A 27,990-nucleotide genomic window follows, 5' to 3' on the forward strand; every position below is an offset into this window, starting at 1 on the left:
CTCCTCCAGACAAGGTTAAATTATTTATTAACTAAAATGACTATAAAACACATACAAATAAGCACTTTCATTTCCCTATTGGAAACCTCATCAAATAAACATACAAACATTCCTTGGTTCCTTTATTTACACCTAAAACCAATCAGAGTTACTGGAAACCGTCATGTGCTAGCCAAGTCCTCAGCATGAATTCCAATGCCAGCTCATTTTTAAAGGCAACTTACAGGGTAAACGAAGCAACAAACACTAAGGTATAAAACAAAAACAAGTATTAAATCATAAAACCAAGCTGACGTGGTCGACATTGTATTAAAATATAAGGTGTTAAAATTATACATATGATTTTATATATATATATATATATATATATATATATATATATATATATATATATATGAACCTTGTCACTTTAGTGAATGCATAAAAGTATTCTAGCAATATAAGCATTTTTACATAAGGGGATGAAGTCAAAATTAAAATTAAATGTCCACCTAGTTCTTTTATCATTTTAGTCTTAGCTAACTTTCCAATGATTTTAACCTCAACAGACAATTTATTGAAAGTTATCCATTTAAACCAGGCCAGTTATTGGAATTTAACTTAAGCTGATAATATAACTTATGGCATTCAAGTTGGAGTTGCCATGGGCCATGCCTATCTTGTGAATGGATTTGTTCATCAATACACAATTTTACAAAAACTGAACGCCATATGTCCTTCAATTCTTTATTAATTACTATCCCCAACTTCTCCTCTGGTTGATAAAAAAATATACCTGACCAGTGTATAAGACTAACAGGACTAAAAACATTTTAATTGGTTGTATCTTACTATCCATATCCATATAAAAAAGCTTCCATTTTCTCAGTTTTTGTATTGTTTTATTTAGTCTCTTCCCACATATTCTTAGCTGCCACACCAGAATAATTTTTAATCCATACTCCTAAATACTTCATTTTATCATGTCCCCGTAAATATGGATATTGGTGAACCATTTCATATGTGGGTGCATAATTTGCCTCTATTGCCTTTGGTTTAGCTTCATTAATTTTGTATCCACTGAGCTTCCTAAAGGGAATTTACAGAACTGTCAGAGTCTCTACTGGTTTCCCCAAGTTCTAGGTAAAATAAGTGTGTGTAACCTTTGGAAGTAATTTGTATTTTTCTATAGCTGTATTGAATTCCTTGCGTGTGAACACAAGCAGCCTACTGTGGACCCCACTCATCCTGCTCTCTTCAGTACACCCCCTTTCCCAAAGTGCTTGTGCCCCTTCTCTGTAGTTACTGGTTTTGTCCACGAGGTGGCAGCATTTACCTAATGCTATCAAAGTCTTCTTAATCTAAATTACTTTTTAACACTTTGTCTATGCTATTATTGTCCTACTGTCCCCACTAAACCTCTGTAAACCTCTCTGCTTTCCTCCTCCTCTCCCCTAGTAATCTAGTGCATCACTTTATCTCTATCCTTCTCTTTGGGGACATGCACCTAAACCCAGGCCCCTCTCCCTCACAAAATTCAACCTCCCCATCTCTTTATCCCCACTCACTTGGTAGATTCCTCCATTTCACAGCTCTAAATGCTCAAAGCATATATAATAAAATAAATAAATGCTCAAAGCATATATAATAAAATAAATGGTTTAGCTCTTATCTGAAAAACAGACAACAAGCTGTTCCCTGGGATAACCATATCTCATCATTGTTGCCCATTTCCATTGGAGTCCCTCAGGGCTCTATTCTTGGTCCTCTTCTTTTCTCCCTCTATATAAATGACCTTCACACAGTAATCCCTCAAGCTACCTGTATCCAATATGTTGACGATTCTACCATTATTTGCTCAGCATCTTCCTGTTCAGATCTAATCTCTCTAACTCAAAATACTTTCACCACTGTCGAAAGATGGTTTACTAGACGGTATCTACTTCTTAATGCTAAAAAAAACAAAATACTTCTCTTCTCCCCAACCTCTCGGACCTCCCCACTAAACTTCACCATCTTGTCTAATAATGCCACTGTCATCACCCCTGACTCTACAACTAAACTGTTAGGAATAACTATCGATAATAATCTTACTTTTGATCATCACATCAACACCGCCATCAAATCAGTTAGAAAAATAGGATCCTTATACCATATTAAAACCTTTCTAACCCCAGCTACCAGAGCTACTATCGCCCACTCTCATCTCTTATCCACTTTATTTTATGCATCTCCGATCTTTACCAACCTTAAGAAAGCTAACCTAAACAAACTAGCCATTTGCTACAATAACATTGCCCGCTTCGCCACAGGAAACCCCTTCAGAACCCATCACTGTCATAATTTGAGACTTTTAGGCTGGCTGGAAATACAAAACTACCTTACAGTCTCACAACTCACTATTGCCCACAAAATACTGCACCAACCTGGAAACAACCCTACACTCTCTCAACTATTAATCCCTTACAACAATCTAACCTCCCTTAGATCCTCCTGTAAACTTTTGATCAGTTCTACAAAGTCCAACAACTCAGCTGGCAACTCTCTTTTCACAAATTCTGTAGGTAGGATATGGAATCTGTTACCTAGGGATATAACACTAATTACTTCTTTGCCTCTCTTCAAACATAAAATTAAACTGTACTTCCAAGAACACTGGCTTTGTTCTTGTAGTACACCTGACTAACTTTCTTCACTCTACCCTATCATCTCATCTACTCTGATTTTTAACCTATCTCTTCAGCTCCTACCTAGACTAGCCTCTGCACTTGGACTCCCTCTATCCCCATATCTACTACTCTCTTCCTTTTCCCTCTCCTCTCTGTTATAGACCTTTGTATGTGTTACCTTTTCTGTCCTTTCTAAATTACTACTCCTGCTTTTCGTAACAATATGGGATTAGGAATTCTTCACAGTATTTAGTATTTTAAGTATTAGACATTTTCTGTAAAAATGATGTAATTTATGAACTGTACACTTCTGTAAAAATGCTTCTGTATTGTTAATATTCTGCTTTCAGTTAGTTCTTAGATCCTTATAAGCTGTATCTTATAGTAATTGATTTTATGTAATGTACCAGTATATAGTGGAGCTTTTCTCCTCGGGCCTCTGCTGAAAATGGACATGTATCCAGCCAGACTAGCCCGGTCAACAAATGTAAAATAAATAAATAAAATAAAAATAAAATCCCTAACCTCCATGCCTGGCTCCTCCACAATCAATCTGATATTTTGTCCATCTCCGAAACCTGGCTTAAACCTCATATAAAAGATACAGAATTGATACCAAACAACTACTGTATTATTAGAAATGATAGAACACATAAAAAGGGGGGAGGTGATACTCTCCTTTACTCCTCATCCCTCTTAGATACCCCATACTCTAAGTCTATTCCCAAATTTGGTAATGCAGAATTAATTCCAGCCCTTCTTCAGGTAAATGAACTTATTTGCATCATCACCCTTTACATCCCTCCTGGAGACAATATCCCAATCCTTAAAGATATTCTCTCCTGGTTTTCTGCCAATATCACCAACGAAACTATAATCCTGGTTGATAACATTAATTGGGTCACAATTTGGTCTCCAGCCAACCCCCTAAATATAAACTTAACTTATTAACTTAACAACCAGACCTTCCAGAGATTTCCTCTCTGGAAGCACCCTAGACTAGATTATAGTCTCCCATCCCCACTACTTCTCTGATAGTGGTACCCTTCCTGACCCACTAGGTGACCACATTCCCACTTTCACCCATCATCTTCCCACCTCCCTACAACTGTCCCACACCTATACCTCTACTTGTGTACCTAAAACACTTTAACCCTGATGCATTCATAAATGTACTAAAAAGAACAAACTGGAACCCACTAAAAACTTTATCCCTAGAGAATTCTGTTACATACTTCAACACAACTTTCTTAAACTTGCTAGATTCTTTTGCCCCCTGTAAAACAAAATGGATAAAAAGTAACCCCATTCTATGGTTAACTAAGAATACTTTACCCATCATGCGATTTTGAGATAAAGATTGGTAGCTCTACCAAAAAAGTAAGTCCTCCACCACCTTTAATGAATACAAAACACTTCGCAACAAGGTTAAAAAAACTCATTATCATAGTCAGCAAAGCCTATTTCTCCACACTCCAAACCAGCCATAATACTAACCCTAAAAAACTCTGGGATGGAATCTCCTCTCTCCTTAACCTCGGTAAAAAGGAAAACCCCTGCCCCAATCCAAATGCCTCTGACCTAGATTTAGCTATTCAGTTCAACTCTTTTTTTCACTGACTCCATAGCCAAACTTACCTCCTCCTTCACCAATAATTCAGCTCCCACTGATTCACCTCTACATATCCCTTTCTCCTCTAGTATATCCAGCCCCCAAACTCCTCCCTTCTCCATGAACCCTATCCCCATCTCTACCATAAAAAGGCTTCTAAACTTGAAACCATGCTCTAATGCACCCAATGAGATACCCTCTTACTTCCTAAAAATAGCCACATAAGCTGTTGCCTTCCCTATCTGTATTCTAGTATACCAATCAATTTCAGAATACCATGTTCCCCAGCTCTGGAAAAAAGCCTTTATTATTGAACTCCACAAAGGGGGCAAAAACAGTGATATCCCTAACTTCCGTCCTATTGCTATCTTATCTCCTATTTCTAAACTTCTTGAAAAATGTATGCACCTACAACTTCTACCCTATCTCATGAAAAATAACCTTCTTACTTCCACCCAGCATGGATTCTTACCCAGTAATGGCACCATCACTGCTCTCCTCTCCTTCCTAGAAACTGTCAACAAGGCCCGTGATTCCGGTCATATCATGTCCACCCTCCTCTTAGACCTCTCCAAGGCCTTCGACACCATCTCTCATAACCTTCTCCTCTCTAAACTCTCTCAACTAAATCTATCCCACTCCTCTGTCAACTGATTCACCAGTTACCTATCAAATAGGAAACAAGCAGTTAAGTGAAAAAAAGCTACCTCACCTTTCCTGAATACTCCCACAGGCATGCCCCAGGGTTCAATTCTAGGTCCCCTTCTATTCAATATTTTCATAAACGACTTCTATCATGCCATTGCTAATGCCAGCCAATATGCCAATGTTTCAACAATAATCTGCTCTGCCACTCCATTTCTTCATTAACAAAACAAACCCAGGATGCCTTCGCTTCTACTAAACAATGGATGCTAGATAACCATCTAGCACTCAATGCAACCAAGACTAATCTCATATTTACCCCTTCTAAAACCACCATCCTAGACTTAAACTCTTTTTCCATCACCAGCCAAAAAGATACACCTCTTGAAATAGTCTCCACTGCAAAAGTATTAGGAGTCCTCATTGATGATCAGCTAAAATTCGATAGCCATCTATTAGTAAATATCACAAAAACCCATACAAAACTTGGCATGCTTTACCACCACAGTCGTTGCATGTCATCTTTCACCAGGCTTGTTCTCGCTGCCACTTACCTTATCCCCTCCCTCCTATATGGCGCCTTCATCCGTACTAATCTGCAGTCTTCCCTCAAATCAAAACTCTCCGCTTGTTACTATACAATTTCAAAATTTGCAACAGGCCACAGATCCATTACCCATCACTGCATTTCCTTACATCAACTGAACTGGCTTGAGCTCCCCAAATTACCTTACCTATATTCAACTTATCCAAGCACACAAACGTCTTTTCAGCCCCTCTCTCTGCCCCCCCTTGCCTCTACCTTCCAAATGCATGCACCTGTTGAAGTACATAAACCTGCCCGCCTACCAGGCAAACATCTTCCATCCTTCTGGCTCGCACGTCACTGGGATGCTCTCCCACCTCTCATCTGGACCACCAATAGTCTCTCTGCCTTTAAAACCTTGCTCTACTCACACCTAACTACTCAATGGGAATGTTATTGCTCCTATCCTACATAACTTTCCTGATTATAGTTACTCTCTACAAGCTAACTTGTCTATGAACAGCCACCTATAGTCTTATAATGCCTAGCAACAAGTTATTGGAACTAGCATATTCTCATGAACTTAATTTATCTGAAATTAATTTTTTTCTTAAATGCATTGTACTAATTTGCTCCTGCAAATGCCAATTTTTCTGTAACTTTGTTACTTTGTATTTTTCTAATTCTAACATAGTTGTATTTTTTGTAATCTTGTAAATTGTAATATTTGTACTTTTTCTGGAGCTTTTCTCTCCAGGACTCCATTGAAAATGGGCTCCTCGTGGCCCAGTGGACTATCCTGGCAAACAAACTGCAAATAAATAAATAAATAAAATAAATCAATAAATGTCTTTCTGGTATATGTCAGTTATAAAATATCTGCAAATTGAGCCAGCTTTTTTTGGCTACCATACCAATTATATCCTTGAATTTCTGAGTCCCTTATTTTCTTTGCCAGTGGTTCTAAATATATTGCAAATAAAGGGTAAAGAGGACATCCCTGCCTGGTTCCTCTGCTCAAGCAGAAATTATCAGAGAGGACCCCACCCACTTTAAGCTTCGCAACTGATCCCTTAAATATCCTCTTAATCAACCTTATAATTTTTTTCAGAAAATCAAATGCTTCCATTGCCCTGCTCATAAAGTCCCAACTTACTCTGTCAAATGCTTTCTCTGCATCAAGACCCACCAATAACAATGACATTTACTTACATTTTGCTTCCGTCTGGATCATCAATGGTTCTGTTAATGTCAGATGTTTGCCACCCCTCTATAAAACCACATTTATCCATATCTATCAATTTTGGCATTACATTTCCCATTCTTTTAGCCATTATAGACACAAACACTTTAATCATGGTTTAGTGTTGAAATGGACCTGTATGAAGCTAGTTCTGATGGATCTTTTCCCTCTTTAGGTATTACAGGTACCACTGCTTTCTTCCAGGATGTTGGTGCTTTTCTTCCTCTTAAAATGCTTTTAAACAAAACATTCCAGATCTTTATAAATTTTCCCTACTAGCTTCCAAACCTCCACAGGAATACCATCTATTCCTGGGGACTTTCCTGTAGACTGGTTATACATCACAATTTTTATCTCATCTCCTCCTATCCTAACTGGTAGTAATTGAGCCTCATCTACCTCAAACCTTAGCATATTTAAATCTTCCGTAAACATTTCCATTTGTATCTTTTTTTGATTTCTGTATTTCAATACTTTATACAGACTTTTATAGAATTTCCAAAATATTTCTAATTCCTCTACACGATCTCGTTACCTGCCTTGTTATAGGCTCCCTAAGCTTGGCGATAGCCCTTCCTACTTTCTGTTGTCTGAGTCAGTGTGCTAAAAGTTTATGTGCTCCAGTGTTATCAAAAAACAATTGTTTAACAGCAGTCTTTCTAAACTCATGTATATTATCAGATAATCCCTTAATTTCTGTTTAGAATTCTGCAGCTGATACTCTTCTTCTATGAGAATCCCCCGATTCTGCAATACTTTAACATTTGTCAGTCCCTCTAAATAATTCTTGATACTTTTTAACCATAGGTCCCTTTCTTTTATTTCAATCCTATTTCTAAACTCCACCTTAATTTTATCCCACTCCCTAGCTATTTTTTCAGAAGTAATTTCTCTCCTCTTGAATAGCTTCTAAATAATCTCTACTTACCCATTCCTTAAATTCCTCTCTTTTCGACAGATAGGTGGGAAAGCACCACCATCTCATTTTTATTTCATTACCCTGTGATTTTATTTTAGTTATTATTGGTGCATGATCTGAAATAGTTATGTAAATTCAGTCTGAACTCCTATTACTGAATTTACATCTTCCATGCCAAATATTTTCATAAATTTTTTCAAAAATCTACCCTCCTTTGTTATACTTTCCCTTCTGGGCCCCCCAGGCACATTTTCCCGGCTGGAAATCAAATTCCAGTCCCCACCTATAAGTAATATCCCTTGCTGAAAATTTATTATTTCTCCCAGAATTTTCTTAAGCTCCATTATAGCAGTTTTAAGTGGAATATAAATACATGCCAGTGTAATCCTCATCCCTGGCCAGTAGCCCCTTAGCACTACAAATCTGACACTATTATTTTTTTATCCTCTTCTATCACAATTGGATCTTGTCTTGCAGTTAATATAAGTACTCCTACTTTCCTTTGTCCCAAATATTCCACTGAAAAACTGTCCTGAAAACCTTTCTTTATCAAATTCACATGTTCAGGTCTTTCCAAGTGTCTCCTGTAAGATAGCTATTTTGCACTTTACATTTTTAATATATTTCACAGTTCTTTTTTTATTATATTTGCCCATGAGACCATTGACATTTAAAGACATTACAGAAAGCATCATTGTATTAAAAAGTTGTTATTCTTACCTTTTATGTAGAACACCTTTGTTGTTAAATGTAGTTCCGGCTTTTGTGTTACATGCACACACTGTTTGGCAGGTTGAAATTTTATATAGCTGTTTCTTGTCAAGTCCATCTGAGCCAATGTCACATCTTACAAAACTTTTTGTTTCATTGAATGCCTTCAGAAAATACCCCCTAACATTTATTAATTTATTAGTAATACACATAACTATGTATGTGTCAAATATTGATGTTTTACCCTGCTAATACGAACAGATGTCCCAAACTGACAGCCACACTCATAGACTTGAGTTCACCTAAAAGAAAGGTTATCCACACTGATATACCCATGGTGCAACCTGTGCATCTACTAAGTGCTCACTTGTTTTATCTTATCTTTATATCTCTCCCAGCTGGGAAAACCATTGAATGCTTTCAGAGAACATTACCTCCTAGCCTGTTTCTTTTTTTCTTTTACTTTTTTTCCCTAGCTAAACAGTCTCCACCAGACTGTAACCAGTTTCTCTTTATCAGACTGTCTCTATGGAGACATGAGAAGCAGGCACCCAGTTTCTCATTATCAGATTATCTTCATGAAGACATGAGAACTAGACTGTCAATTTCTCTTTATCAGATTGTTTCCATGAAGACACAAGGGCCAGATAGAAAATTGCTATTAAGCATACATTCATTTTTTAGAAAGAAATACCCCGATAATAATCAGTATTCTTTTTCATTTACTTGCTTTCTCTTAAAACTTGTTACTAACTCAATCTAAGGTCCTTAATCCAGTCATTCCATCATGCACAAATGAGAAAAACACATTTTTTTACATTACAGTGCCTACATTTCTTAACAGTGAACAAGAAGAAAGAGAGAAGGGAGAAAGAAAGGAGAAAAAAGAGCAGCAGCACCTGTTTACAGCCCCCGTTACACTTAAAAATAATGGAAAAAACTTTACTTTATAGCATGCAAAGATACCCATACACCACAAAAATAGTACTGTTAAGAAAAAGCAGTATTTTCTTTACTTACACTTAACTTTCTCCCCTCTCTTCCCCTCCCCAAAGCATTTTTCCAAACATTAATGACATGAAGTAGGGAATATACTTTAGAGTCCCCCACAAGTCCAACAGATTCTGAAAAAGTACAACATTTCCAGACTTTCTTGTTCTGTTATATTTCACAAATATAATTATTGCAGACACAACAACATTAGAATCCCACATTGAGTTACTGGTTTTATTACTGTTCCTCTCCATCTCTCAAATCCTGGCTTTGCTTCATTTCCAATGTAATCTCAATTTTTCTAGTCAACGCTTGTGCTCCCTTCCTTCTCTCCAACATTTTTCATTGAAACAGCGGAAAAGGTTTCACAGGCACAGTCTTTCTCTCTCTGTGGTCTTTATTACCAGAAGAACAAGAAGCAGAATATCCTTCTGTTTTACAGCTCATTTTTTGTTAGACAAACTTTTGTATTTCCTCCTTAGCATGTACTTCATAAAGTGATTTTGTACCCCCAGTAGTTTGAATATCACACCTACATCTCGGCATTCCGTGAACATTGGAATGAATTTATTCCTATTCTGCCTGGTGTACAATGAGGAATCATCATCCACAAAGACACTGCTATCTCCCACTTTTAGTATTTTGCCCTTCTGCCACAGTTTTGTCAGAATCATCTCCTTCTGCTGGTAGGATTGCAACTTTACTATTAAAGGCCTAGGTTACTTTCCCATCGACAGGTTTGGAGCATGCACACAATGTGCCCTTTCAGCTAACAACTCCTTCTGTGGAATACCAGTCCATTTGCTTATTTGTGCTTTCATAAAATTAATGCAGCATGTTACTTCCAGCTTCTCTGGTATAGCTAAAAAATCTCAGGTTTTCCCTATGTACTCTGCCCTTTAATTCTATTATTTTTTCAACATCTTTTCCTGATCAGTCTCATATTCAGGCAGCCTTTTCTTTATTTCAGCCTCTGATTTTTGTAGCTTTATCATCTCATCTGAATATCTGTTTTAAAGCTTCTTCCATTTTTCCAGTCTTTTGTTGTTTGTATTGATATGCTCTGTCAGTATTTCATTTATTTGACCAGGTCTATGTGCAGTTGTCTTATATCGTCCTGTAGGTTACTGGAATTCTTGTCTGGAGGTTGCATTACTTTTTGCTGAACAGCTGCAGAACTTCCACAGTCAGTGTTTCTTCCTCACGTTTTGTAACTGATTTTTTCCCATGTGCTCTGTATTTCTTTTATCCTGGCATCAAGGCAGTACACTTACTAGTGTGCTACTGACCATATTTATCCATAAACACAAAAGTCTACTTCCCTTCCCTTTTGAATTTCTGTTTTCAGATTAGAGAGCTAGTGTTAAGCTGTTAATGTGCAGCCATCATGGTAGTCAAGGGGCTTTCCAACATTTGAGCCATCTGTGGGGAGTACTTCAAGTAGACCTTTTTTGTCTCCTCTTTGAACAGTCAGCTGGCAAGATTCTGTTCCAGAACTCTATGCAAGAAGACCTGGAAGACAGATGACTTTTCTTTTTTTTTTGGACAGGAATGGTATAATTTTCCACACTTTCTACTAATATCCAGGGTACATCTGAAGATTCAGAAGGAATCCCCCAAGTTCATTCTGGTGATTCTCATCTGGCCTTGGCAACTGTGGTTCTCCCTTCTTTTGGAAATGGCCAGGGGCAATTACCACAAGCTTCCTTACAGACTGGATCTACTCATACAGGAACAGGGGCGTTTGATAAACTCCAACCTCAATTATTTTCAATTGACTGCCTAGATGATGGTCTTAATTCTTTTTAGGCACCTGTTTACTGAGGACGTGCAACAGGTACTAATGGAGGCAAGAAAGTCTGCTACTAGAAAAATCATATATTAGCAAATGAAAAGATTTTCTAGTTGGTGCTAACAACATAACCAACACCCAATTCAGGGTTAGTTGTTTCTCTGATTTTACAATATTTACAATATTTCTGTAAGTTACTATCCTATTTTTCTATCAAGTTTCATTTATCAACATTTCAGCATGTCTGTTCATAGATCCTCTTTCAAAGCAGCCTCATGCCAATATGTTCTTGAAAAGGGATTTGCATAAGAGGCTAGCAAACATGTGGACCCTCCTTGGGATCTTACTTTTGTGTTAAAGAAGCTAACACTTTTTCCATTTGAACAAGCTAATCTAGCTGACTTGAGGTTCTTAACATGGAAAACATTTTATTGATTGCTCTGACCTCTGCAAGAAGGGTATCTGAGTTGGAAGCTCTTATGGTGAGTCAGTCCTACCTCATTTTCCATACAGACAGGGTTTCTTTGAGAACAAATTCTTTTATGTCTAAAGTGGTATCCAAGTTTCCTTTAAACTATCCATATTCTTCTTTTCTTTACTGAATCTAAAAATGAGGAAGAAAAGAAACTCCATACCTTGGACATCTACAGACAGCTCGGGTGCTATCCTGACAGAACTCTCTCTCTCAGATCTACAGATTGTTTATTTCTTATGAAGGTAAGAAGAAGGTATAAACTGTGTCAAAAATTATTTCCAAATGGTTTTCTAAGGCACAACCAGGCAGGGTCAAGGCGCCCTCTACTATGGCTTTTTGGAAAGGGTTGGATTCTAGAAATATTCTAGAAGGTGCTACTTGGTCCACTATACTTTTACAAAGCGCTATAAGCTTGATTCTTCTCTAGGTCCAGGTCAGGCTTTGCTAGGACCATTCTCCAGGGGTTTCTGGACTCTCCTTCCACCTCCCAAATGTAGTTAGCTATGGTAATCGGGTCTGTATTAGATTGGTGAAATGGCATTACAGCTAAGCCCCCCACTTAGTTATGTTTAAAATTGCATGTATGTGTTTTTGGTACTACTGATGTCTTTCCCAGGGAAAGAATTGAATGTCCGTGGTTCAGTGTGGTTGGTGTTTGTCACTGAAGAGGTATTTGATGTAATGCCTCTGCCAGCATTTAATACAGACCCATGGTAATCTACCCATATAGCTAAGGCTACTGCAGCAGTGAGCAATATGATTAACATAGTACAGTCGTGTAAGCTGAACTTGCCATACCAGTAGATGTTTTAATAATCACTGCTGTAGTAGCCACTCCCTACTTCTATCCCTCTTGTATTTGGTGTATTTTTTTATGCCTGGGTATGGACATTTGTTTTGTTCCTAGCGTAGTCCTTTCAGGGTTCAGCCTCCCTGTTTCTGCTGGCAGGAAAGCTCTGAAGAGCTTCATGCCCAAACTTCTCTTTTAGTCAGCTCAGCTCAAGATGCTTGACTTATGTGGGCACGTGGAAGGTGCCCTGAAGTTGAAAGTTGGCCGTCATTATATCCTTGTCAGGATATAACCATTATAGCTAAGGATACTGCAGCAGTGATCATTTGAACATCTACTGTTATGGTAAGTTCATCTTAAATCGAACATTATCTTTTCAGTGGGCAGCTTGCTTTTGCATCTTAAAGCAATGCAGTCTTTAGCAAAATGAAAAGGTAGTACATTTACAGTAAGCAAATAGTTATGGGTAAAATGAGTGTAATATTACTTAAGGGGCCATAACACATTGATGAGATATATTCCAGAAGTGGCAGCAAAGAATAGGGTTCACAGAAACTGCTAAGCAACATGGATAAAGTATGGCTGGATTGAGTAGACACAGACATGAAGAAAGGAGAAATTCTTGCGAAACAAAAAAAATCAGTGTTGCATGCACTTAGAACTCACACCTGCAGTGCTTTCCTATGGGAAAACAGTGTTCAAGGAGTTTAGCACTGTGGACCGTTAAACCTGAGCAGTTGGAACATCATCTAGTTGTCTCTTGACAATGTATAGAAGAGCCTGACATATATTTCTTTACCTGGAAAGTCAGGTCTTTTTGGTGCCACCTTACTTTAGATGGTTTATCTGAACCCCAAGATAAATCCGTGCATTATTACTTTTGTGAATTGTTTCCATTTAGGATGATCTGGAGCCATGTTTCATCAATGTTCTGAAACATCAAATCACATATGGTCCAGATGTCTGGGAACACTGAACTGTTTATGCTGAGAATGAGGTACATTGTTGATTGGGAAATGTGTACTTTTCCCCTCTGTAGTTCAATCTCAGGGTTGGCATATATAATTAGCAGGGGGTGTGGGGATGCAGCCCCCCCTGCAGAAATACAGTTTTGGTTATAACAATTATTACTGTTGTTTTCAACATTCTGCAAGATCTATCATATGGTCTTTATGTTTCAGAATGTCAGTGAAACAACATGGATTCTTTGTAAAGTGTTTAGGTTTTAAGCATTTAAATCATCTTCTTCTCCTTTCGGCTTTTCCCAGTTAGGGGTTGTCACAGCGGATCAGCTGTCCGCTCATGACTGGCAGTGGAGTTTTACAGTGTTCAGTTGCCAGCTCAGCGCCCAACCTTCCACAGAAGGCACACACGTGCACACACTCACACCTAGGGCCAATTTAGAGTGTCGAATCCATTTAAATAAAAGGGCAAAATAATGGCAGTAAAAGAAGGTACTTTGTGACTGGAAAACTACATCATATCAAAGTTGATAACCACCAGTGAAAAAGCTGAAAGCATCACACCACACGTAGTAATGTGCAGGAACTTGGATCGTGATTTTAAAAAGTTTTTTTTTCAAGGGTTGCTATTAGTTTCAGTTAAAATCATCTTTAGTAATTGTGGAAAGTAGTTGGACCAACCCTGGTTTAGCCATGTACATTATATCCCTTGCAGCAGAATTGGACTAAAGGTGAGCACCCTTTTTGCTGCAGACTGGCATACCTTAAGTGCCTATTTTTAGTGCAAGACATTGTTGATATGCTAGCAGATTTTTTTTTGTGTTGAATTGTTACCCTTTTATTATCTGATTTTTTTTCTGTTAGTTTTCATTGTCATTTTCTCATTTCTAATATACTGTTGTCATTCAAATTTGTTTTAGTTGATGTATCTAGTCGCTTTTTATGTAAATAACATGTTGAGGGAGATGTGAAAAGTAAGAAGCAGTGATTATGGTAAGACAAAAAATACTCTGCCTGTATTCTGGGGTGTTTAAAATTAGACTTATTATGCTGTTGTTTTATATGTGTGTGTGTGTGTGTGTGTGTGTGTGTGTGTGTGTGTGTGTGTGTGTGTGTGTGTGTGTGTGCATGTGCAAATGGTATCATTTTTCATTATTTGTCTAGGGGGATCTATAGGCACATTGTCAACACTTTTTTATTTGAGGCTTTACATTTCTCATGCAGGGATTGTACCCTCTGTATCCCTCATCAAATACTGAAGTAAGTTATAGAAGCTGTCAAAGAGGAGTCTGGCTTCCTGGTTCAGACCAATCATTTTTCAAATATGTATGGCTGGAATAAAGTAAATAGATACCATTAGACTACATATGCATACCTCTCAAATGTACCTCATTATGAGAACGTACCTCATTTGGGGTCTTAAAAAGTTCATGTTCCTTGAAGTTCCACATTGAAAGTGTCTGGCGCACATTCTGTGTTAGGAATTTTTTAATTCATTAAATATATTTTTTATAAGTAAAATCAGCGTATTTTAACCATCCTATGACCCTCCCTAGTTGAAGTTGTCAGTAAGCCATTAGTATGTGTTTTTTGCTCATGTGTTCCACATTATGAAGGCTGGTGTTCCTCATTTTGAGTATGAAAGGTTGAGAGCTATGTACGAGTGCAATGAGTGTACTAACAGCTTTTGACCACCAGATGGCAGTCAAGCATATTAAGAATAGTGACTTGGGTCTAAGTATCTCAGCCCATCCTTGACATGCATGCTCTTCACACATTCATATTCTCAAGCTCATTGGTATTTAGGCATGTTTCGTGAACTGATTCTGTCTTTTGGTCATGTACCAAAGAATCAAGCCTCTGTTGCTGAATTTAAGTAGCTTATATAAAAGGTTGTTAATCCACAACAGTTGTGTTATTAGGGCAGTTTATAGTGTTAATTATTTTTGTATAATGTACACTAGACAGTAAGAACAGCCATAGGATCATTGGAAGTTACCTGGCTAATGGTCCTAGGGCCCTTACAAACATAGCCAAGTTTTGCCCTTGTTTCTATGATCAGCACCTATTGCCCCTATCCAAGAGAGACACAGGTGGAACCCCCGGGGTGAATTTACTGTTACCCATCCAATCGTCAAGATTGTGCTTGAAGAGGGCCAAATTGGTGCTCTGTTTGACATGAATTGGGAGTCTATTCTACAGGTGTGGTAACTTCTGGGAGACAAATCTGTCACTCTAGCAGGTTCTATTAATGTCACGTACTGGGTTAACACCTTTAGAGCAAGTAACTTGAGAGCTATTGGACTTACGGATATGCAGCATTCGCAATAAAGCAGAGTCAGAGATTTCTTTATATGCAAAGCAGAGATAGCCTCTGAGTAGTTTGTATGAAATGAAGTAAAGTGACAGTGATTTTAGCCAATCCTCATAGGACATATGCTGAATACCTTGAATTCTTGTGAGGAACTTTTGTGGTCTCTCTAATTCCTGCAGGTGCCTGGAAAGATGCATACAAAAGGGGCATTGTACTCGGTTATTGGCATGATGGGGGAAGAGTACAGGGAGGTTATAACCATGGGTGCTGGAACCATAGAGCGAGGGGGAAGGGGCACCCCCCCCCACACTTTTGCATCCTACTTATATATACAAACTCTGAGAAGGAAAGGATACATTTCCCTTTCCCCACTATAGTATGATCTCTGTTCCAAATAACGAATCCACAAGAGCGAATGCACACTGGCATTCACTCTTGTGGATTCGTCATTTTCAAAATCAAAACTGCACTCCTCAGAAAATTGATTTCGACATGGGTCACTGTTCATGATTATCTGCTTTACCTTTAATGGCAATTCAGCTATGACTCTTCAAGTACATGCATCAGCTAAAAGAATTCTTGATTGAAAGAAAATAACCTGGTAGTAATGTGGTAGCAGTCCTACTGTAATACTTTCTTTTAATTCAAATCGGATTAGGATCCGATAGTTTGCACTGTTGTATTGTGCCTCTGCTGCTGCTTGCCTTCCACTTCGACTTCCACTTGTGTGTGTGCGTGTGGGGTTCAGTTTCAGATACTAAGGGCTGGACTATACTGCAAGCACCACTAAGCAGGTGCATTGGTCTGCCTTCTCCTTAGCCTGACTGACTTAATAGTTCAGTGTGGTTATGGTTCAGCAGCAGGTCACACAGGTGTACCTATAGCCAGTTAAAACAGTTATGTTTTTTGTGTGACCTTACCGTGCTTTTTTCTCAAGTGATATAATCATTTGCTGGCTAGACCGACATGAGCAGTCCTCATTACTCTCTTCAATTGAGAGTGATTGAAGTTTTTTGTACAGTTTGAACAAGAAGAAGAATTGAAGTCCATTGCTGTCAGTGCCGTGGTCATGGTATGTTAAATATATTAGTCTTCTTGCAGACAGTTGCAGCCTCTGTAGCCAGTATTTATCTATTTTTTTGTTTGGTAACTGGGTGAGAAAGGCACTGGGTGAGAGTCTTGGGTCTAAGGCAATGAAGAGGATGTTGCGGAAACTTTCATTTCAGTGCTTGTGCATACATAGGCAAAGTACTGAAGGGGTCGTTGGGGAAAATGTTTAATTTTTGTGCTTGTGCATACATCGACAAAGTACATAAGAGATCCTTGGGAGGGATTATTCATTTTGATGTCATTTGGTGGTGCGTGTGCATACATGAACAAACCTGACTGAAGGGGTCATTGGAGAAAATGTTTAATGTTGGTGCTTGTGCATACATGGACAAACCTGACTGAAGGGGGTCATTGGAGAAAATGTTTCAGTTTAGTGCTTGTGCATACATAGACAATTTACTGAAGGGGTCATTGAGGAAAATGTTTAATTTTTGTGCTTGTGCATACATGGACAAAGTACGCAAGGGATCCTTGGGGGAAATGATTCATTTTGATATAATTTTGTGCTTACTATACATACAAACAGACTACTGAAAAAGTCATTGGAGAAAATGTTTTATTTTTGTGCTTGTGCATACATGAAAAAGTAATTAAGGGAACCTTGGGGGGAAATGATTCATTTTGATGTCATTTGCTCCTTACGTGCATACATGGACAGGCTATTGAGCAGGCCATTCGGGGAAAATGTGTAATCTTTCATGTTTTTGCATACATGGATAAACTGCTTAATTTCTAATTCTGTAAGAAATGTATGCGCAATTATCCTTAATGAAACTTAGCTTGCATCATGCTGATGCTCCTGTAATGGTAGTAAATACCTTTAAAATAATTAGCTCTTTTTAAATCGCTAAGTGCCCCTCTTGCCTTCTGCCCCCCCCCCCCAAGTCTTTAACAGCTTCCGGCAACTATGGTTAGAACAGCTTTTTTCTGGAGGCAATGCCCTTACTTATGAGGTGAGCAATGTAGAATGCCCTTCTTACCATTGTGGAGACATGGTGATCAAAGGTAAGGTTGCTGTCAACCTGTATCGTAGGTCTCTCACCGATGAGTGTATGCTTAGGGGGGTTCTATTGATGTGGTAGCTAGCAGGAACATCAGTCTTACTGAAGGGGATGATAATAAATAGATTTTTTGCATTGAGTTTAAGGCCGTGACTTTGGTACCAATCATTTGTTTGTGTAAGACCCTATTGTAGGATGTTGACATCTTTTTGGATTCTGTGACCACTCTCAGTTTGCAGTCATCAGCAAACTTTGTCAGCCATAGACCTTTAAATTTTGCTTGTACTTCAGATAAATACATTACGAACAGCAGAGGTCCCAGGACTGATCCCTGTGGAATGCCACTGGTTATAGGTCTGCTGTTGGAGGTGGATTCCCTTATTTTGACTAATAGTACTATAAAAAGCTATATGCATCTGATTTTATTTTATGTATTGTTTTTAAGTGTATGTATGTTGGGGTCAGGGATCTGAATTTCTGAAAGCACAAGAACTGTTTGGCTGTGGAGCAAGGTTAATATTCCTCATTAGAAGAAACTGTATACAAAGATCAGAGTTTGGAACAGTGATTTTCTGTGTGCTCAGAGCATAACAATTAGCTTGTGTTATATAAAATTTAAAAACAAAACAAACAAAAGCTACTGTGATACATTCTGTAACACTTACATTTTTATTTAATCTATTTAGAGACGTTGTGAATCCCTCCAAAACTACATCTGGAATGTCCTGGGTACATATGTCCTCAATGTAACCACTTCCATGCAGCTGTGCAGCCAGAGATTATGTGGTGGCAATGGTCGATGCGTGAGGAAAGAAGTAGACACACCTTCCTACCTGCACCTGAACCCTGAAAGTTTCAGGATAACTCGTGTTGTCACTGGCACCCAAGGGGAGCAAGAGTTGTCTGTAGTTGGAGAACTTCTTGAGACGGATTTTAAGAAAATGAATGAAGCCTTTATGTGTCACTGCTACAGAGGCTGGCATGGAGCTCACTGCCTGAAAAACAGCGTTCATAGTTGATGCAGTGCATCATTACATTCTAGATAATAAGCAAAAAAACCACAGAAAATATTCAAGCAGAGTAAATTATTTTACCTGATGTTAAATATTTGTGGGATAGGTGCTCAAAGAATGTAATACAAGCTAATTTCATACTTGTCTTCTATCAATTTGCTTGTCTGTAGAACTGCACTTTTTTTAGGATTGCAAAAAAACTTTTGTCTTTATTTCTGTAGATCAGCCATTTGGTATCATGTGGGGATATTATCCCTGTAAAAGTGGAAGGCTTCTTTCAACTTTTTCCCAACTTTCAGCCATAAACTTCTTCAGATAGACACATTTTTTCATACTTTTATGCAAATATTTTTCCCACTACTGTTGCTTAATCATTTTCAGATGTTTCCATACTTAGTTTACACTGTTCTCAGGATGATTTTTTTTTTGTCACCAGGTAGATTGGACACATTAAATTGTCCATAGGTGCGAGTGCACATGGATGTGTGTGTGTCTGTGGTAAGGAAGAATGACTCTGGCAGGTCTAGCAATTTGGTGGTGTGAACACTGGCTCTAAGTGATGATCATTGTTGATCTGATACCCCAACCAAATGTACAAAATGGGGGGGGGGGGGTTGATGCTGAAGTCCCTTTGGAATGGTAATGTTTGCTGTGTCCACTGGGAGTGGTTCAATCACAGAATTTCCATCATAAATTATAAAACCTATGCCATCAAGCAGTCCACTAAGATGGGTAGGAGACCCTGTTCATTATATAACTGTGGTAATTTGAGAGCTGTGAGCCAAAAGTTAATTTGCTGATTACTTGCATTCATTATGTCCTTGTTCTTAACAGCCAAGTATGTAGTTGGGAGTGCACCAATTCTCTGTGCCTTCTTTATAGTCATTCCTTTATATCCATGATTAAATGGTTCCAGTTTATAGCTTATGACGCAAGGCTGTTGTTAACTTCTCCACTGCTTTCTATGCTGACATTGAATTCACAGGTTCCATTGCCATGACAGGAGCCTGTTTTGTAGTTAGGCAACTCTAGTGTCTCATGCTAAGCTTGGGCTGTCATTTGTCCTGAGGTTTGTCTTTGACAAGGATTCTTACAAGGAGTACAGCAAGTGACTTTATCTTTTATCTTTCTGATGTCAGTTTGTTTTTAAGTAGTACATGTCTTTCCCTTACAGAGTGGCAGGGTTGGTTCCAAACTGGAGCAGGACAAATGCTTATGGCTAATAATAAACAAGAGCTGCATCAAATCCACAAAATTTGACTAAGCATGCTGTGTGCAGTCAAAAGTGGGCTAGCATTGGAGTGCTGCAGAGGAGGCTATGGATATATGTCTGAAAATAATCAGTCAGGGATTAAGAAGAACTTATCCAATCACATTAGGTCAGGGTGTCCAACTGCTGAAAAAGATCAGGTGAGTGGATTGACATCTGCCTTCAGCTGTTCCCAATTCATATGGTAAATACCACTATTTGAATGTATACTGTTCTAATGAATATACTCGTACGACTGTACTTTCTAAAACATAAGGCAAATAAACTTAGTGGTCTCATGACTGCTTGCAAAATTGTACACTATTAAACCCCTCTCCCCTGAAGAGATGTGTCAATTTTAACAGGTTGTGCTCCATACTGACACTCTGTTCATTTCTTTTGAAAGCATGCAGAAAGATGGTGATTCTAAGGGGTCCTGCCCCTCTTTTTTTTGACAGATGGTAAAACATTATGTGATATGTTTGCTAAAATAAAGTACACACTCTAGAACTCCTGGAACTCATCCTGTTATGTACTGAAAAAAGGGTCATGACAAGGGCAGAAGGATCTATTCTTATTGCCTTTTGATTACATGTCCTCCATTACTTAGGCATGTTGTAGACTGAGAGTTGAATTTGTCGATTAGTGAAATATATTTTGAGTACTGATACTCCTACACTTGAGAAAGGGATTTGTTTTGGCATGAAAGTTAACCTAACTAGATATCCATTTAACATTTCTTCCACATGACCTTTCATTTCCATATGCAAACTTACAGTACCCAGCAATGCTGTTTTGGCATCTCCCTAACATTATTTTTATGTGGTGGGTTGCATAACAGTAACTGCAGTGTCTGTTAGGTGGAATGCTTTTGTCTCTTCTAGATTTGCTTTCATAGATGTGAATATGACGCTTGCTTATTTTAGGAAGGAGAGCATGGTGTACTCTGACAGGTTGGCTCTGTCTATACGACCGTGTATGTGTGTAATAAGCAAGCAGCACTAGTCAAGGCTGTGGCATTTTGAAAGCAGAGAATCTTGCAGTATATTTATGCTAGTTGTAAATGAGCTGTATTTCAGCCAGAACCAGCCTTTGGTTGCTGGACCTTATGACCACATCAGCAGTCACTACACCTGTAGCCAGACTGCCTGTTAGAGCATCCCAGAGACCTTTCAAAATCCAACTGTTCACCACAGCACTAGCCTGAAACAAGTTCAATTCTTGTCACCTGCCAAAGTTTCAGTTTGGAGGGTGGAAATCAGTGGCTTCTTAAGAAAAGTTCTGTCAATTTCAGTGCAGCTTCCACACATCCAAACCATTGGTCAGCTTGAGATGAGCTGACTAAAAAGTCAGGTTTGGTTGCCAAGCCCTTAAAAGCTTTCCTGCTGCCAAGAAGAGCACTCCTCTGGAGCCTTTTGAAGATTGATTGTTTGCTAATGTTGTTCCATTGCTGGACAGATAAATTCCCTTCAGGTGAAAACCTTCCATATTACTTTTTTGTTCGTGAAAATAAAGTATTTTTAAGCTAGGAACAAGGTGTTTGTCTTGACTATTCATGACTTTTATGTACGTACTACTAAACAGAAATTACTTTTTTCTCAAAAAGTTGTTTAAAATTACTTTTCTGTGGATAAACTGTTTATTTTACATTTTGGGTCTTGGGAAAGTGTTTGAAGTTCTTTTTACTGTGTTTGGTTTAGGGAAAAGGTTACAATTTTTGCTGCTTTTAAACAACCCCCATTTTTGTCTTGACTTTGGAACAAAGTACCAGTTCCTCTGTTAGACCTTGATTATTAAGCAGCCTTTCCCACCACAGCAGACTGGTAATTTGCTTCACCTATAGGTGACTGGCTCTGATGTGACCAAAGCTGATTTCTCAGACCACTCATCTTTTTCCTTCAGATCCCTGAGGTGTAGTTCATATGGACCATGGGGTAGCTGCACCCTGTACGACTGTTGGGGTTCTCCTCAGTGGACAAGTAGAAACACTCTTGTCAGTCATGGGTGAAGGGGCTGGGAATATGTTCATGTTTAGTCAAAATATGCCCATTCCTGCTGAAACTGTTGCTGACAATACGGGGTCTGTTTTTCCACAATTGTCTGTCAAAAAGAGAAACATAAAAATGTATCTTCTGCTGTGTCAGTCTGGACAAGAGTACTTTATTGGGCTAGGTTCAGGGTCTTGTGCAGGCTCTTGATCTTTCTTGTAAGGTAGTGTATGGTAAAAGAAAAAGTGAATCCTCTTTCCCTGAAGAAGTTCAAGAAATAGAATCTGCAGGCATTTGTCAAGGGACAGATGCATTTTTTTTTCATAAGGTTTCTGATTCAGATTCTGGGGAGAGTGTGGTATCTGATTCTTCCTGTGAGGGATTTTCTTTCACTGAGACTATTTCCAGAATGAACCAATGTTTTCAGTTGGAGAACACTGAGGTTTTTCAGTCCCTTAGAATTTCCAGAACCTTCCCCTGTCTCTCCAGCTGGGTTTGTCTTGAAGGATGTTTTTTGTCACAGTATGTGTTTTTCCTGACAGTTATCCTGCTTGTCCGTAAGACAGCAGATAGGTTGTATAAAGTTCCCCAGTTTTTCAAGTTTTATTACACCAAATCCAGGTTCAATCCAGCAGCTTTAGCTTTAGTAAATCCAACTGCTAGTAATTTTTTGTTGATTCTAATCCTTCTCCTTTTCCTTTTGATAAAGATGGAAACGTTTTGATAAGTTTGGGAAAAATGCATGCTTCTGCAACTTTGATTTTTTTTGTAGAATTTAAATGTCAGGCTCATGTACTGAAGTTTATCCTGAGTCATTGTGAAAGTATGAGGAATGTTTGACATCAGTTTCCTCCTCCGAGGAAAAAATCTGCAGTGTGTAGTTTAATGTCTTCTATTTCTCAAGTCACTACCCAAAATTTTAAATGTATTTATGACTCTGTAGATACCACCTCAGGGCTGAAGTCATTGGTAATGTTTTAAGGATGTTTGCCTGACTCTGTTTTCAGAACCTCCCAGAATATGTAAAAAGCTAAATTTTGAATATTGTCTTGGATAGAGATTTAGTTTTTAGACCATTAGCTGCAGAGGTTATCCAAAAACAAAATAGTGATGAGAGTGTTAAGTTGATTCAGGGAATCTCTCCGATTTTTAAGCCCTCCTTCTCTAAATTCTACAAGGGATTCTCTGCTTTGGCAAAAAAAAAGAAATGCTGGTAGGCAGACTTTTAAAAAACAGAAGGAACTGCTAGAACAAAGGAGAGTCATATAAGTCAGAACGACTATATAAAGGACCTTGGCATCCGTGATTCCCATGATACCTCTTGCAAGACTCCACATAAGAAAGCTACAATGATATCTGAAATCGCCTTGGTCCCAGCTTCGACACCCGTTATTTCAAATTCCAGATCTGGAAATTGTGAAAAGAGGAATCAGTTGGTGGAGACAAAATTTCTGAGGATCTAGGTGTCTCATTCTCACCTTCTGCTCCAAACCTGCCAGTTACAGCAGATGCCTAAGATTATATTTGTGAAGCAGTCAATGGTTATAAAAGTGCCTGGTCTTTGGGACTAAAAAGATGGACTAAAACATGCAGACATAAGAGATGTTAGCTCTCTGAACTCTCCGAATCATCTGTGGTTTCCAAGACCTAGTCAAGTGTATACAGACAATACCACAGTGATGTGGTTTGTAAAAAAGCAGGGGGAACCAGATCTTACTCCCTATGCAGCCTAGCAAGGCTAGCATGAGATATAACTTTGCAGCACAATTTCACTTTACAGGCAACTTACATTCTGTTAGAACAAAATAATGTGGCAAGCCAACTGAGCAGTACCAGAGCAGACCCTCATAAATGGAAATTGAATCATGGGGTCTTCCAAAATTTGATCCATCTCTGGGGAATTACTCGGTAGAAGTTTTTGCCTCCTGTAAACAATCAACTAGTAAAATTCTCCTTCAGGACCCCATACAAGAAGGTCTGGCTTTTCCTTTGCTTGGACAGAAATGTTCCTGTATGCTTTTCCACCATTTCCACTGATATCCAAGGTACTTCTGAAGCTTTAGAAGGACTCCTGGCCTAGGCAACAGTGGTTCTCCCTTGTTTTGGAATTGGCCAGGAACAGTTTTGACAATCTTCCTTACAGACTAGATTTGCTAACACAAGATCAGGGATACTTGATACATCCCGATCCCAAACAACTACAACTGAATGCCTGAATGATAGGTTCTTAATACATGTTAGGCCCCTGTTTACTGAGGATGTGCAGCAGGTACTTATGAAGGCGAGAAATCCTGCTACTAGAAAATTATATATCGTCAAATAGAAAAGGTTTTTTAGTCGGTGTCATCAAAACAACCAGCACCCATTCAGGTACAGTGTTTCTCTGGGTTTACAGTATGTTTGTGAGTATCCTATGGCCTGCCTTATTCCTTTACTAAGGGTCATGTGTTGGCCATTTCAGCATGTCTGTCCATAGATCTCCCTCTTTCAATGCAGTCTGATGTAAACATTTTTGAAAGGGGTTTTACAGAAAAAGCCTCCCAGAAAGGCAGTGGTTCCTCCTCAGGGTCTTAAATTTGAGAAGTTAACACTTGCCTGTTTGAACCAGTTTGGCTGCTTTGAAGTTCTTAACATGGAAAACAGTTTTGCTGATTGCTGTCATCTGTACAAGAAGAATATCTAAGCTGCAAGCTCTTATGGTGGGTCAGCCTTATCTTGTCTTCCAGAGACATAGGGTTTCCTTTAGAACTAATCCTTCTTTTATTTCTTTTATGTCTAACATGGTACCTGGTGTCCGGGTTTTCCACAAGCCAATCTATTCATCTGTGTTTTTTTTTCCAGAACCCAAAGGTGAGATAGAAAGGATTCTTCATACCTTGGATGCCCACAGTCAGTTTGGGTACTATCTTGACAGAACAAAATATTTTATAAAATCTGATCAGTTTGTTCATTTCTTGTGAAGGGAAAAAGAAAGGACAACTTGTGTCAAAGCTGACTATTTCCAAATGGTTGTCTTAGGCTATTACCTTTTGTTATACTGACCATAACAAAACTATTCCAGACAGGGTCAAGGCCCAGTCTACCAGGACCTTGGCTTTGTCTATGGCTCTTTGGAAAGGGTTGGACTCTAGAAGCATTTTAGAAGTAGCAGCTTGATCCTTTGTACATACTTTTACAAAACACTATAAAGAGGATTCCTTCTCCAGGTCTAGTACAGACTTTGCAAGGACCATTCTCCAGTGGTTCCTGGACCCTTCCCCTTCCACCTCCTGGTTCTTTTAATCTATGGTAATCTATTTATATAGCTGAGGCTACTTCAGCAGTAATCCATATGAAGAACATTAGTACAGTTGTATAAGCAAACTTACCATCATAAAAGGTGTTTGAATGAATTCTGATGCAGTAGCCACTCCCTCCTTCCATCCCCATTGTTTTTGTGTGCTTTTTATGCCAGGCCATGTATTTTTCCTTTTCCTAGCAATGTTCTCTCAGGGCTTAGTCTCCCTCTCCAGTTGGCATGAAACCTCTGAAGGACTTGGAGCCCAACCTGACATTTTAGTGAACTCATCTCAAACTGACTAATGGTTTGGGTACGTGGAAGGTGCTCTAAAGTTTTGAAAGCTGTCTGAGTGTCCTGTGCAGGATAATAACCTATGTAGCTAAGGTTACTGCAGCAGTGACCTTTCAAACATCTGCTGTTACGGTCAACTTATACAAGTGTACTTCATGTCCCATGGGATACATCAACATTCTGGTAATGTGCAACATTGCTGTAATATTACACACATTGACATTCTGGTGATGTGTAAGTCTTCATCCCATGCAAGGGCTTTATTACCATTCTGGAAATTCACAGCATTTATCGTTTATCTTTTACACATCAGTATTCTGGCATTATGCAGCTTTTACATCCTTTCATACTTATCTGCATTCTGGCAATACATGTTTTTTGTGTCCTGCATGCTATATTAATATTCCGGTGATGAAAGAGTTTTTATGGCACATTGGACACACCGGTTTTCTGATGATGCATGGATTTTACGTAATGTGGGACACACCATATTTCTGATGCTGTGACTTTTATTTCATGTGAGACATACCAGCATTCTAGTTTCATGAATTTTATGTCACACAGGACCCACCACTATTCTGGGATGCATATGATTTATGTATAGTGGTTTCTAGTTATGGACTTGTTTTGTGGCATGTAGGGTCTATCAACATTCTAGTGCCATGTTTTTTTTCTATCCCATAGAATAGATTGACATTCTGGTGATGCACAGGTTTCATGTCCTTGTAGGTCCCAGTTAGGATAGTGTTTATATTATGGGTCAGTGTGATAGTTGCATGCTTCATGGCAGTGGAAAGCAGGGGGAACCTGATGTAGACCTGTGAGCTAGTGTGTATGTGAGCCTTCTATATTTGAGGTGTACTGTCAGAGCAGGGAGACCATAAGTCTGCTGCAGTCTTGTATAGGTAAATCAAAGGTAATGACCATGAAACTAAAATTTGGTGATGGATAAAGTCAGTCATACTTTGGCCTTTTTACATTCAAACTTATTTTTTATTTACACAATCTAAGAGCTTGATTTTTCTTGCTAGACACGCTTGTCTTTTTCTCTCTCTCTTGTTCTCTTAGATTTCCCATTTGTTTTCATCATCCTTATCTGAATAAGTATATTGTTATTTTTGGTTGCACCAGATATGTTTTCTTATTCTGCTATAACTGCCAATAGGTACCACACTAAATCATTTACAGCTCCTCAGTTCTATTTCTGAGATCACTATGCTTAGGTGCATTCAGAGGTCATTCCTCCATTTTCCTGCCTGTCCTTTTATTGTGGTTGCTAAAAAAAAAAAAAATACTTTGCTAGTAGATCAATTCTTACACTTTCAGCTGTGTGGAAAACCTACTTATATGTAACATTCATCATGTTTCTTGCCTTCAGCATATACTTATGTCTTCATTTTGACTGTGCTTGTCATGATAAGATGTCAGGTTCATAGCTGAGGGTTGTTTGAGCTGACTGGCTATATGTAACTGTGAGAATTAAAAAAAAAAAAAGTTGCTTCAGGTAAGATGCGTTTCTGTTCACTTCTTTTCCTACTTTCTTCCAATTTATGTTACTGAAGTGCTTTCCATAAAGGTAGCAGCTTTGACTTTTAGAATGCATCTTAATAATTCCTCCTTTAGACTGTTTCCTTGATACTCTGCTTGAAACATTTCAACAGATGCTGTTTAAAGACAATGGTGCTAGTTTATGATTTTAACTGAGTTTTATTATGTGGCCTGTAAAATTTGTTTACCGTGTAGTGAGTACAAATTGACCAAATAGGAAAAGTAAAATACCATGCCGAGGTGTACCCAAAGAAATGTAATGAAATTAAGTTAAAATCCACCCAATATAATAAAATACACTTAAACAAGATAAGCGCTTTTGTCTCTGAAGTCTCATTGTACGTTATATAGAAATGAAAGTGCTTATTTTGTTTGTGTATTTTATTATATCGAGTGGATTTTAACTTCATTTAATTAAATTTCTTTGGGCACACCTCAGCATGGCATTTTGGTTTGTTCTTTTGGAATTAGTATGTAACAAAAGCAGCCATTTTAGACCGACATGCAATAAATTACTGACTGAAAATAACATGACCTATGGCTGTAAAAAGGTTTGATAGTAACCTTTATGGTTTACACTTGTACAACTACACATTTTCATCAGGGTGTTCAAGAATAAATGTAATAATATAAACAAATACAAAGATATATAGCTGCCTAAAAAGGCAAAGCTCTTTGTAAAAGAAAATTTAATTTAAGGAGTGATCTTTTTTGCATTTACTGAGAGATGTGCCATTTGTAATTTCTCTGTCTTTAGAGCATCAATTAAAAACACCCATATTTATATGTCAAAAACTGTAATACCTACTTTTGTCAAATGTATAACATGTAGAACTGAAAACTGAAGATGTTTGACAATATTTACAAATTCCAGCTTGTA

At 38.3% G+C, this 27,990-nt stretch overlaps 1 protein-coding gene across 1 annotated transcript in view; it reads left to right on the forward strand.

Moving 5' to 3' along the window:
* Positions 1-19,854, forward strand: part of LOC122806850 (hyaluronidase-like) — a 541,692-nt gene extending 521,838 nt beyond the window's left edge. Inside the window, exon 4 of the mRNA XM_044077610.1 lies at positions 18,428-19,854. Within this exon, the coding sequence (XP_043933545.1) occupies positions 18,428-18,760 (333 nt within the window). The 3' untranslated portion in view covers positions 18,761-19,854. The remainder of the gene's footprint in view (positions 1-18,427) is intronic.
* Positions 19,855-27,990: the final 8,136 nt, after the last annotated feature.

This window comes from Protopterus annectens, chromosome 7.part0 (assembly GCF_019279795.1).
Source record: "Protopterus annectens isolate FY-2018-M chromosome 7.part0, PAN1.0, whole genome shotgun sequence".
Lineage (NCBI taxonomy): Eukaryota > Metazoa > Chordata > Ceratodontiformes > Protopteridae > Protopterus > Protopterus annectens.